The sequence below is a fragment of the Psittacula echo genome (assembly GCF_963264785.1).
Source record: "Psittacula echo genome assembly, chromosome: 3".
Classification (NCBI taxonomy): domain Eukaryota; kingdom Metazoa; phylum Chordata; class Aves; order Psittaciformes; family Psittacidae; genus Psittacula; species Psittacula echo.
This window is the reverse complement of record NC_137736.1, coordinates 38958885-38972480: the sequence shown is the minus strand read 5'-3', so window position 1 is coordinate 38972480 and position 13596 is coordinate 38958885. Positions and strand designations below refer to the sequence as shown.

The 13596-nt window shown below is 40.0% G+C and overlaps 1 protein-coding gene across 4 annotated transcripts in view; it reads left to right on the top strand.

The window, feature by feature from the left end:
* CYBB (cytochrome b-245 beta chain) overlaps positions 1-13596 on the top strand; it is a 37565-nt gene that overhangs the window by 9268 nt on the left and 14701 nt on the right. For 2 of the 4 annotated variants that reach the window (XM_080612721.1, XM_080612720.1), the window contains exons 1-3: positions 8148-8197; positions 10954-11049; positions 12510-12620. The exons of 1 other annotated variant lie outside the window; for it this stretch is intronic. In XM_080612721.1, the coding sequence (XP_080468847.1) occupies positions 8153-8197; positions 10954-11049; positions 12510-12620 (252 nt within the window). In that variant the 5' untranslated portion in view covers positions 8148-8152. Of the gene's footprint in view, positions 1-8147; positions 8198-10953; positions 11050-12509; positions 12621-13461; positions 13508-13596 lie in introns of those variants that run through there. One more of the 4 variants, XM_080612722.1, reaches the window with a different exon arrangement.

Sequence of the window (13596 nt, the reverse complement as noted above, 5' to 3'; positions counted from 1 at the left end):
ATGCTTTGAAGACACTATGGTATTTCTCTGTACTTCTGTATGTAGATGTACAGTCTAGTATTTCTCTGTACCTTTTTAGACGTAGAAGAATATTTCAGGTTTGCTGTTTTGGGGATTTTTGAGGAGTTTTTTTGTGGGTTTTTTGTTTGTTTTTTGTTTTGGGTTTTTGGGGTTTTTTGTGGGTTTTTGTTTGGTTGGTTGGTTTTTGTTTGGGGTTTTTGTTCTTTTTTTTTTTTTTTTGGAGGGGAGGGCAGTTCCCCAGTAGTGAGTTAGAGCAGCAAGTGAGACTGTAGCCCCTTGCTTCCAGACCTGCAGAGTTCAGCACACAGGGACAAATTTTCAGGTGTTCTTAGCTAAAACTGAGCATCTGACTTTATAGTTGGATACTCATCAACAATCAGGGAATTATGGCTGTTGCCTATCTACAGATGTACCTTGGTCTGAAACATTAGTCTTTGGAGAGGAAAAAAAGAAAAAGTGGCTTCATATGTAGAAGTACTTTATATCTAAAGCGAGAGCTCTCAAATCCTTGAAGCAGACTTTCAATACCATGAAATGATGGTGCAGTTCTGATTTTGCCACTTGGAAACAGTGGAAGCTTCACAAACCTCAGCCAGTGAAACGTTTGTGCTACAGTGAAGTCATCAGTAGGAGAGCTACGCAGCCAGGAGTCCAGTGTGGTTACATTGCGAGTACCATTTAACTTCACAATACCAATGATGAAGACTACTGTATATGCATATTTTTAGAAAGTGTGCCATATCACTTCCTATTTTTATACCAATCTCCTGAAGTGCATGCATAGGGAACTGAATATTTAAATCACTGTTATGAGAGGGAAAATTAAAAAAGATATTTGTGTAAGTTACATTGCTGTTGTGTGGTTTTGCCTTAGTTGTGCAGACAAACCAAAAAGAGTTTAAACACTCCAGCAACACGAAGGCCTCTGCTTTTCCAGTGCCTCATGTCACCACAGCATGGAGTGCAGATTAACTAACAGTATTGCTGCTGTGTATGTGTTTTGATCTAGCTGTGCTGCCACTGCTGGTAGAAAGAAGATATGAGAGCGAGTCATAGAGACAAAGATACTCTGTCAAGACCTGTGTTTTAAAGGACAAGCTCGCTTTTCTAAAGTGTGCTGTAATGCTAGGAGAAGCAGGTTTTTTTCAGGTTAATGACAGTCTACATAGTGTTGCTACCAGCACACCCAGTGGCTACACTGAGAGGATAATATTAGCTGCAAAGGTTGTATGTGTATGAATGAGTGATGTTTTGCTGCAGATTGACTGTCCTCTATGAATGTTAGAGGCATATGTGTTGAATGGAAGATTATAAGGCTACTGTTAAAAACTGTACTCACTTGAGTAGTCCTGAGTCACAAGGGATTGTTCAGTAAGGATTGTCATGATTGTCTATAAGAGTACGCAAGATCTGATACACAGGTTTTCTTTTATACTTGTAAAGCAACACAAATTAAAATGTTGAAACACTCCCATAAGTTGTGCTTGTACCAGTTCTTAGTCTGCTTAGTCTTAAGAAATCTAAGGTGAAGGTGATATAGGACACTGTCATCTGTTACCACGCAGCAGAAGAAATCTTTTCAAGCAGACCTGACAGAAGAATAACTTGTGATTAATTTGGCAGTTCCTTAACTCTGACCAGCAATGCTTCCATTGTTTTTTTTAGCTGGTTGGGGTCTTAGCAGATTTTGTAGGAGTCAGGCAGTTTAAGAGTCCAGTATTATTCTGAACAAGATCAGTATAGGCTATTTATTGTCAGGATGAGAATGTTTAGTTGGTTTACACTGAGAATCAGAAAGAAATCATTACCTTATAAAGGATCTTTTAACTTTTGTTCTGCAAACCTGTTTCATGCTCATACGGATTTACCAGGTGTTTGTCTCTGACCTTCGGAATAGCCATCACTTAAATGAGGAGCAGTGAGAAAGGATTTTAGAAGTCCTAGTGGTGGTGGACACCACTATCTGCTAGTAAGAGCTGTGCTTCCTAACACACAGAAAGTAATTAATCCTTTCTTACAGATGTTATATTTAGTCTCAAGGGATGATTTTTACATTAGTATCCAGCATATGTATTTTTTTAAATCAAGTGTAGATTAAAACCTATAAGAAAGATTTCAGATTTAGGCATAACATTGGTAACTTCTGTTTTCAACATGGTTTCTTAAAGAAAAGCTTGTGTGACTACACTGTTTCTTTGTCAACCCTGTTCTCCCCAGTACATATCAAACGCACAGAACACATTAAAACCAATTTTTTCTAAGGGTAGATATCTGAGGAAATAAAGCTGTTTGATACAAGCTTTGGGAAGACTATCAGCTTCCAGGAGGAAAGATGGGAATTGATAAAATCAGCCTCCTGATAAGAAAGGTTTCAGCATGACCTTGCTGACCACTTAGCAAGCCAAGCAATTGGCATGCTTTAGGTGTTATAAACTTGTGTATCACTCAGTGATTTTTTATTTTTAATTCCCCAATAATTCCTATATTTTTTTCCATAGCAGCTAATAATATCTAGTCTGAAACAATAAACCATTTCCTATTTGAGAGGCTTATGTACCAAAGAAAACTTGGGAGATACTTGCAGGCCAAATATCATAGTGGTTTTTTATAATCCTGTATTTTAAGATGCAATTGAGGTGACTGCCTCTATTCACTCAGGAATCATCACAGGAACATGAAGATATAGTAATTTGGCAGAGATGGTAAGTTTGATTTACCAAGGACAGAAGACTTGAAAAGTAAGAAGTGTTAAGGGTTATGTAATTTCTTAATGACCAAGAAAAATAAGTATAATAAAACTGTTAGGTCTTGAGTTCACCCTAAAATTAAAGTAAAAATGAAAGGTAAGTGCTTCAGAATGAGTGTTAAAGTCCGTTGAATGAACAACAATTTTGTATCTTGGAAAAAAGGATCAGTTTTTACTTTTTTTGGTAAATCAGCCAAAGATACTTTCAAGAAAATGATCACAGATGGATTCAGATGGAGAGCAATGCCACAGGTAGTCAAGGTGAAGATTAATTCATATCTGGCTTCTACATGAGAGCTAACTATCAAACCAGTAGCACATCACCTTACAGACAAGGCACTAGTGTTGCATTTTGTTGTCTTTATGCATGGATTTGCAGTTCTTGTAAATCTGTCCTGAAATAAGGTGTGCTATACTCAGCAGCCAAGAGAAAAGAGAGGTGTTTGCAGTTGCTTTAGCTTTGCAGTTGATGGCCCTCGTAACACCATTTATGTTCTTTAGAACATACGTCCTAGCTGTTCCTCCTTTCTCTCTGCTGCTTCATGGTTGTCATTTTAAATAGAAATGGAGAAACAAGGCACAGCAAAACTCAGCTGTATTTTTAAGTAGTGCTGCTTTTTAGAGCCAAAGCTGAATGGCCATGAGAAGGGCTGAAGTCATGGAGTGCTTCCATTCTTCATTGACACACTGGAAATATTAATAATAGTGGGCAGTACAGTAATGCAAAAACATGCAGGTGTCGTTTAAAAAAGTTAGAATGGAAAGGAAATCTTTTAGCATCAACTTTGGAACTACAAGGAAAGCAAGGGAGATTTACAACCACAGAGTAATTAGGTGTTTCTTAAACATTTTTTCCAGTGTGTTTATGGATTAGCTTGGGCTTCCCCTTCTGCCCTCACCCCCTTTCATTTTTTTAGCAACAAGGAGAAAACAGACCAAACATGAAAAAAGAAACATTTTTATGAAGAAGTAAAATGTTATTGCAAACCTACAGAAATGTGTAGGGCAACTTAGAAACATTCAGGGTATACCTACAATTATCTGCTGGTGCTCTCTGAGGTGCGTGGTGCGACCCCCAGTAAGGAGTCCAGGTACAGACAGGCAGTGTACCCCAGCCTTAGAAACTGAGGTCTCCTTGGTCTAAACATAGCCCTGGTTTATTTAAAAAATAAAATAAAAAATCTTTCTTTTTTGTTTGCCTCGTTTAATACCAGCGTAGTCATAGAATCACAGAATGTTTTGGGTTGGAAGGGACCTTAAAGATCATCTGGTTCCAACCCCCTGGGTACCTTCCACTAGACCAGGTTGGTCAAAGCCCCATCCAACTTGGCCTTGAACACTGCCAGAGATGGGGGAGCCACAGCTCATGTTGAGCTTCTCATCAGCCAACACCCCAAGTCCTTCTCCGAGTGCTGTTCTCAATCCATTCTGCACCCAACCTGTAGCTGTGCCTGAGATTGCCCTGACCCACATGCAGGACCTCACACTTGGCCTTGTTGAACTTCATGAGGTTGGCATTGGCCCACCTCTCAAGCATGTCCAGATCCCTCTGGATGGCATTCCTTCCCTTCAGCGTATCAACCGAGCCACACAGCTTGGTGTCATTGGCAAACTTGCTGAGAGTGCACTGAATCCCACCGTCCATGTCACCGACAATGATGTTTGAACAGCACCAGCCCCTACACCGACCCCTGAGGAAAGCCACTCGTTGCTGGTTTTCACCCAGACATCAAGGCTATGACTACAAGTGTAAGTGCAACCATCTAGCCAATTCCTTATTCACCTAATGATCGGTCAAATCCATGCTTCTCCAGTTTAGAGACAAGATTGTTATGTGGGACAGTGTCAAACACTTTCCACAAGTCCAGGTAGTCTGAACTGTATACATTGTGTTGCAGTACACATATTAGTTTTGATTCTGTATTTCAGCACAAGTAGACAATTTCAATGCTGGGCAGAACAGAATTATTACCACTGACACAATATGTGCAGTTTGCTTAGCCAATTCCACCTTCCTTTTGTGTGTGAAGAAAAGTAATGACCCATGCAATATATCAGAGTTTTTAACATCATTTGGTAGCTGGTTGGCTCCTGCTTGGATCACGTTTTCTTCATCAGCTGACAAGATGTTATGCCCTGAAAAATCAGTGTCCGTTCTTTATAGAAAGATAAAATATAATCAATTGGAAAAACCTAAGACATTGCACATGCTAAGCCTTATTCATAGTGATTTGGCTGTGTAGTTCAGAAATGAACCAAAACACTTCAGAGTAAGAGGAAAGTGCAAACATTGCAGGGGAGACAGGTGAGGAATGCAATAAGTGAAAAATTACTTCTGCGTTGCTGTGAAATGTGGACCTCAGTAATGATGTTGATGCTGTGCCGTAAAGATTGATGGTAAGGCAAATTCAGGGAGCGCTAAAGATTGTTGTACTATGAACTTATCAAACAACTCAAATGCCAATTACCTGACTCTTCAGCATAATTTGCCGTTGATACAAAATGAAATGGAAGCCCTAGAAGGCTCCAACCAGGAATCCATTAGTGAACACCTATAAATCACTTGTCCTATAGCAATCAAGGGCTTGTGTTTGAGCTGCTGTCTTAATAAACCATACATCACTGTTCTTGCCAGAGTACAACAGCAAATGAGCAGGTGTGTCTTCAAGCAAGAAAAGAAAAATTAAATTGGTAAGCGAAAGAGAAGAGTAACTTAACTAGCAGGAGATGTAAAATGAAAACCCAAAAACTGTCTATGGTCTTAAGCACATCACTCATTCACAAGAACTTCTAGTGTGATAGAAAACTAAATGCAATTTTAGCATGCGTAAAAGCGTATTTGTATGGAAAAAATATTGAAAAAGGAGTACAATTTGACAGACCCTCTCTGCCAGGTATCTCTAGTGAATCCTATTTGGAAGCACAGAGGTGGGCTAATGGATCTCTGAAGGTCCTTTCCCAGACTGTGATTGTGAGCTGCTAATTAGAAATGGGATTTGACAGCCCAGCACTGAAAGAGAGAGGGGAAAATAGAAAAGGTATTTTGACCAGAGGTGCGATAGAACAGGCAACAAGAGGATAGGTGAGAAGGTCTGAGACAGAATGGCCATGTCCCCAGCTCCTTGAGCTGATCTATACTCCATGAGTGATGTGGGGTCCCTGCTCCTGGTGCTGTGCCTAGGCTGGTCAGTGCTGTCCAGTGGGTGGCATTGCCGAGCCATCCTGCAGCAGCACCCAGCCCTCCAGCGGTCCCCATCGCTATCTGGGCTGAAAGTCTTCTGGGCGATGCACTGTAAGAGCATAGAGGAAAACTGCCCTCCCTCCCGCAGAGAAGAGTTACCCTGGGCTATCACAGGCATGTATAAAGGTGGTGGAGCGGAAGCCATAGGAAGAGAAGTCTAGCTACACAAGGGGAAGCAAACACACAATAGCTGTGTTGCAGTCCCAGAGCCAGACTGACAGATCATAAAGCTTAGTACCCTGCTGAAAGACTGCAAGCTGGGCTCCTCCCTCAGTCCCATGTGAAGCCAGGTTATTTTAGCCTCTGCCTTTATGCATGGGAAGTTATGCTATCCTAACTTTACTCCAGCTTTACCTGGAAACTACTGGCAGCTTAATGTAAAGAATTTCAGACAGGGTACATCGCTGCTGGTGGTTCTCCTAGTAACACAGCAGTGTGCACCCATTCTGACCTGTTTGTGATAGTGCTGTTTGGCTTCCAGCCAAGACTGATACAGCAAATAGCATCTGTATCATACATGGACTTTTTGAATACCGCACCTGGTCTCTCATGTTCATTGCCAAAGGCACTGTGAGGAAGTAGTGGAGCAGGGAGCTACAGTGAGGGTTACAGTGTAAAGCAAAGACAGAAGGATCTGCCAGTTCTTACTGGATTCTCACTGACATTTTGTTTCCTGGTTCACATTTATCTACTTTTCTGCCCTTGTCTTAGCGTGGAATAATTTCTTTTTTAAGCAAAATAGAAAGAGCAGAAGATTCAGACTATGCCATTCACTTGAGTGAAGGCAAGTGACAGCTTCAGGCTGTGTGTGAAGGCAGTCATAGAATCAGAGAATGTTTTGGGTTGAAAGGGACCTTAGAGCTCATCTAGTTCCAACTCACCTGCCGTGGGCAGACACACCTTCCACTAGACCAGGTTGCTCAGTCCCTTCAGGAAAGACAGCTTAATAGGTCTCTTGTCTGCTTCTTCCCCTTTGGTGTAGAATCAAGGGAAGACTGATGAACAACGATTTCAGAGCATTGAAAATAAAGATATCTGTCTACAAAATAGAAGAGGCTAATTGAGATCTCTCCTTGGCTTTCCTCCTGCTACATGGGAAGGAGGAGCTGGGTGTCTCACTATGTTCTTCATGTCCCTGTTGTGCATGATTTTACATTGTCCCTTTTAGGAGGCAGGTGTGAAACACCTACACCTATTGCGACTGTCTGGCATTAAATTTGTGCAGGAATACACAGAACACTATTGCACAGAGCAGGAGAGGAACTAAATTAATTCCTAAGCAAGGGGGTAAAATTACTGCAAGGAAACAAAGAACCCTGAGACCTGACTTTTGCAAAACTGTCATGCTGCAAAAGTATTCCTGTTCACTGATGTTTTCAGTGCAAAAAAGGATGAAAAATGCTGTATGTAATCACCTAGCTTGAAAGACATTTTAGAAACAGAATGAGATAGTGTTTATGTTTTTTCCACACTCCAGTTTTACTCACTCCTACGTAATTAATACTCAGCTGCCAATGTTGCCTCATCTTGTACAAGATGTATTTTTCAAATTAGACCAAAATATGCAAGTTTTTGTAAGATTATAGTAAAGATGTCTTGCTCATTCAGAAGGTGCCAGCACCAGAATTAAAACAGGGGTGACATATGGGTGCGTTTGGTACCAGTTCTACCCACACCTACCACATGATTATTTCTCAGAAATTCTAGTGCTTATTTATCAAAGAGGATCAGCAGGAACAGCAACCCATACCCGAGGAGATAAAAAAAGACAAGGCTGAGAAGAGGTGACTCTTCTGTGCATTCTGTATTACATTTCAGCATTGAAAGTTATATAGGGTGGCAATACAGTTTTTAGCAGAAAACCTGACCAGTTGTGTTACTTGTTTTATCCTCTGTCTCACAAGGAAAATATAGTCTATTCCAACAGTTTATATATATTTGAGTTATAAAAAGTTGTATGTAAAGATGGTAGAAACATGTTTGAAACAGAGCTATGAACATGATTCAATGCTTAACTGATTTCCTAAATGAATGAGAAATGAAACAGGTTGCTGCAAGCTTCTGCTCTCACTTCCTTATGAGAGAAGACATAGTTGCTGTCCCAGAAAGACGGGGACTGTTGTGCGCGCTGATCTCAGGCAGTCATGGGTAACTGGGTGGAGAATGAAGGACTGTCCATCTTTGTCGTTGTAAGTACAATTTTTATTGTGATTTGTGTCTAGTAAAATGTTCTACAGAAAGCTGCAGTAAGCAGTTCTCACTGTGCCAGTGAATGATGCATCTGACTATGCTGAAACTAGGGCATCAGGTGCAGTGAAATGCTTCAAGGGAATAATTTTTAAGCAGCTCTGTCTGGTATCTCAATTGCTGTAGGCTTTATTGTCAGCTGACAACTGACTGTATGTTAACTTTCATTAGCCTTGTTAGAAATGTTTACATGTCTGGGGATTTTGGATGCAACAGTGACTTAAGAAAAACAAATAACATCACATCTTACTTAACTACATGTGCTTCAAAAGAGAAAGCAATTACAGCAACCACCCTTTTTTGCACTTTCATAAGCAAAAGTGGGTGTAACTGAAAGCACAGTGTCTTGATCGTATAAAATTTGTATTAGAGTTGGATTCCAGAATTTAGCAGAGATTCAGGAATCCTTCATTAAGACAACTAGTATTTGAATTGAGTTTGTATCCAGGTTGCATAGAGTGGCTTTGAAAGCAGGTTAAATTAATTCTGAGTAAGATTTGAAAGTACTGAAAATCCCAATCACATTTAAAAGTGATGAAGAGGAAAGAAGGGCAGTCCTCCTTGGAGAAAACTTAGAAGTTAATACTTTCTTTTTTCACTTCACATGTGATAAAAGAGCTATAGATATACAATTTTATAAGTGTGTGTATATATACAAAAATATATAAAAACATATATACAACACCAAATGTAATACCAGTGAAAGTGTTGTTGCCAAGTGTGGTTAGTAGATGTAAATACTGAGAGGAAGAAGAAGATGACATAGAACTTACATATTTGTGGTGACTTAAATGTGAACATCTTTTTTCAAGCATGTATTTCTTCTGCTATGAGCAATTGATACTTACGTATTACATTGTAGATGTGTAGCTCTAGTTTAGGAACGTAACTCTGGCACTTCAGTGCATTCAAAAGGGTTAACTTTTTGCCGTCGGCTTCAGTGACTTGAGGGAGTTGAAACTGATAAGAAGTAAATTCTGGCTGCTTTTTTTTTTTTTTCCCAATGGGAATTGAAATTTTAAAAGAATTAAGTAAGAGCCCTTTATTTTGCTCAAATAATGAGTTTGGTTTTAGAGACTCAAAGCTGTAACAAGGTCATTTTATAGGGAAAGAAACTAGCAAAGTGCCTGAGAAAGAAATCAGCTAACAGGATATTTCACTGGAAGCCTTATCGAAGTGTTCTGCATTGCCCTCTCCAGCTTTACTGCACACTGACTAGGTACAGGGTTGTCCAGTGCTTGATGGGAACAGGACAGCCACAGTTAACTATTCATGTAGCTCAATAAAACAAAAGCACATCAGCCTTAACCCCAGCCTATGCTGCCTCGGCTGGCCTTAGCTAGAGAGCACAGATGGCTGTGAACTCTGCAACTCAACCCAGGCTGCCACGGGGTCTCACAGCTTTTTTCAAAGGATTCATGTTCCATATGGGTTAACACCAAGAAGAACTGTGAGAGATCATTAAGTATCATACCAAAAATTTTGGTCCGCCAGGCATGCTGTCAGGCTACTGTACATGGCACACTTTCACTTTATATACATATCCTAAGCATTTAATCCTGACATGAGGTTGGTTGGTTGTTTTGTTTTGCTTTGCTTTGTTTTGTTTTTTTAATAAGGATATGGGGATTTCCTATATGCTGCCTTACCCTGAAGGAAATCACTTCATTTCCCTGTATTTATTCCACAAGAGTAAGACCTTTTCCAGATCTAATCTAATCCCAAGGTTTTTTACAGTGTCAGCTGGGCCAAAGAGCTAGCAAAATATATGAGTTAGAAGGGATAAGGGACTGTAATGTCACAGTTTCTGGCATCCTTAACTTATAACCAGAAACTGTTTTTTCTCTCAGTTCTCAGACTTTCTCTTCTCTGATTTCATTTGCCATCTACTAAATCTGATTAGACTGAGGGTGCACGATGTAGGTTGGTTTCACTATGGCATGTGAATCAGTCAGCCAGAATCAGGATGGCATATGCCCAGATTCACTATGATCTGTTCAGACAGATGGGCTTGTAGCTGCCTTAAATGGCCTTGAGAAGGGCTAATAACTTCACTTTCCCTAAAGAAACCTGCACTATAGGATGCAAAAGTGTGAGAGAATAGTGCAGCATAGCAACGAAGAAGCTCAGCTTTGGATAGTCTAAACACTGCCCAAGTGCCTGGGTTGAATATTTCCTGCTGGCTGATTTCAGACCTTCAGAGCTCCCTATTCAATTAGACGCTATGTGTAATTTGGGGCCATTTATATTTAGAAGCTCCTTTTCTTTGGCACAGCTCCTAAGTGTTCCTCTTACATTAACCTTACATAGGTTAATATGTCTGAGGAGCAGCCATTTGGAAGAGGCCCTAAACTTTAATGGTGTTTGGAGATTCAACTAGACTCACAGACTTAGCTAAACACCTGTAATATAACCTTATATAACCATGTCTAAACCCCTCCAGCTACGCTAAAGTTTAAGCTACCCATTGCTGTATTTTTGTTTATTGCCACTCCAGTACCTCTGAATGCACATATCAGAGCCAATTTACACCAGAAAAAATTCTATTGCCCTTCCTGAATCCTATATACCCTGCAGGTACGCTTCTCTGCACAAACAGGAGCACAATAAGCTAATTGACTATTAGCTGAACTGTGTAAATTCAGATATATGATCCCTAACAAGAAACTGTAAAGCTTTCTGTTCATTTCTCTTTCAGCTTGTATGGCTGGGGTTAAATGTCTTCCTCTTTTGGTGGTACTATCTTGCATATGATATCCCACCAAAATTCTTCTACACCAGAGTGCTCCTTGGCGTAAGTATAAAACATATATTATCGTGGCGTAGACAGAACACATAGCATTTTTCTGTAGTGTTATTTGATTGAAATAGGATAAAGTGACTGGAGCGGCAGGTTCATGTAGGAGTTAAAAGTCACATTCAAGCAGACAAATGAATGCGGATGTCCTGTGCTTCTGAGCAGAAAGGTAGTATGAAAACAGAGAGATCCCATTCTAAAGATGTTTTCAGGTAACTATTATGCTCCTGGTAATTAAAGTCAATGTGAATTGTGGCTGCTTTATTAAACAAAAAGATGAATAAAATATTGCCACTGAACTATTGTGCAATCATTTTCCCTTGCGATTATTTTTCATAGCATGAATAGTTTGCAAAGCTTTTAGTTCTGAAAAGCAATCATCATTCACGTATTCATCGAGCATGTGTATAGTGGTGAAGTAGTGAAGTGATCTTGAACCCTGAGCCATTCAATATAATCCATCTGGCTAATGCAACATTATGTGTCCTACTACAAACTTGCTTCCAAAGCTACTATAGGTCATAACCAATTGACAGAGAAAATTAACTTGTTTACATATTTTAGAAGCCTGATCACAGACATGAAAATCAATCTAAGCTTCAAATTGCAGAACACAGCACTGTGTAAAAGGTTTGCAAAGCCACGGTTTAATTCTGCAAAGCATGAAATCCCATTTTGCATAGGGCTTCAGGTCTATGGATCAAACTCTGTCCTTTGCAATCACGGTGCAGTTGCCTTTGAAATCTCAGAGACCTGTTCTTGGATAACTAGAGCTCAGTGTAACCCCAGTTCAGTAACTGAGATTTGAAACCTGAAAGTGTCCCCATCAATGCAAGGAGAGCAGACATTATCTTTTCCTTTCCTTTATTGTGTTTGAATTGTTATCATCATTATTCTCTCCTTTCAAACAGTCTTCTTCAAAAGTCTGAAATCATTCAGGATACAAAGAGCAACATTGAGGGAACATATTCCTAAAACATGAGGCAACATATTTCCCTCCACTTCCTTTACTGACAACAGAGAACATAAAACCGCTTCCCTCATAAGCTGTCCTTCTGCATACTGTTACACCCCAGCCAACTGAAACTGCAGCAGTGAGACTTTCTTGACAACCTTGGGACAGAAAAGTCTACTAATAGCTTAGACGAGCACCTGTGATTGGCCATTGATTGTCAGATGGGACAGGGAGCTTTTTGTGCAACCATATTGTTTCAAAATTGGAAACAGAAGATGTCTATCTGGAGGAATGTGTTCTGCCTCCATACGTGTCTCTAACTTGGCCGGAGCATGACTACTGTGGAATGTGAACATTATTAATTAACTCTAGATCTCACACTCATGGAAAGTTATATAACTTTTCTATAACAGATATAACACATAAATGAATTCTGTGCCTATCTATGTCCTGGACAATGTCTTAGGTAATGCATTTAGTAACAGCATCTCTCCAATTACAGCATGCTTTGGCTCTGGCAAGGGCCCCTGCAGCCTGTCTGAATTTCAATTGCATGCTGATTCTGTTGCCAGTATGTCGAAACTTGCTGTCCTTCCTCAGAGGATCAAGTGCGGTAAGATGAAGAAACAATTTCAAAATCTATGAAAAATAATAACCCACTCAGCCTTGCAAAGAAACCAGGGAAATTCATCCCAGTTCCCCAAATATACTGTACTTTGGGGATGTCCTCTTTTAAAAAGCAAATAAGCCTGGAGTTTTGCTGTGAGCAAGACTGAGGTGTATGTAACAGTGGTGTATCTAGAGCTCTGTTGAGAGGTTTAGCTTTGAATTAGCCTCCTTTGAGTCTTCTCTTTTCCTCTTGCCTTCTGGGCATCATGCTGCCCTGGATGCAAAGTCCCTTGGTGGTGCTTACATGCATTTGCCTTGTTTGTCACTGATGCAACACCCATTTATAAGGGAGATATTAGCCATTAGTCCATGTCTTCTGTCTTTGCATGTCCCGTTCTTAAAGTAAATGTAGTCTTTCACAGATTTTCAGTATGGGATTCTTTTTCAGCTGGTTCATAAATTGCATTCTTTCTTGTCTGAGTTGCATTTCCACCTCAGGAAAGGCAGTTTGCAGGCCTTTTGAACATCTCTAGGTCCCAAATGCAAATGTTATACACAGTACTGAGGAACCACCATTAAGGGAAGGACAGCTGACTCTAAGTGTCAGCTGGAGAAACTTCCTATGATAATACTTCCTATGACAGTATTTCTGTGTGCAACAGAAGTAATGCACACAATGCATGTCACGGTGCAGCAGAAAAGCAATATTCTCCTTAAGTCATGGACTGTCTTTCCAAATATGTAATGATTCCTCCTTTCTTTCTAGCCTCCGTAATATACACATGGTCAACAAAACCAGTTTGCAGAAGTTGGTTTTAATTTGTAAATCTAGTATAAATTCTTTCATGCAAATGAGATGGCCTGCAGGGGCTGAAAAGAAGAGCAAAAGAGGTAACAATAAATACATGCAGTGTTCAAGAGTCCTTCATAGGGGAATAGAATGGGATACAAAGTAATAAGAAAATAATCAGAGACAACCC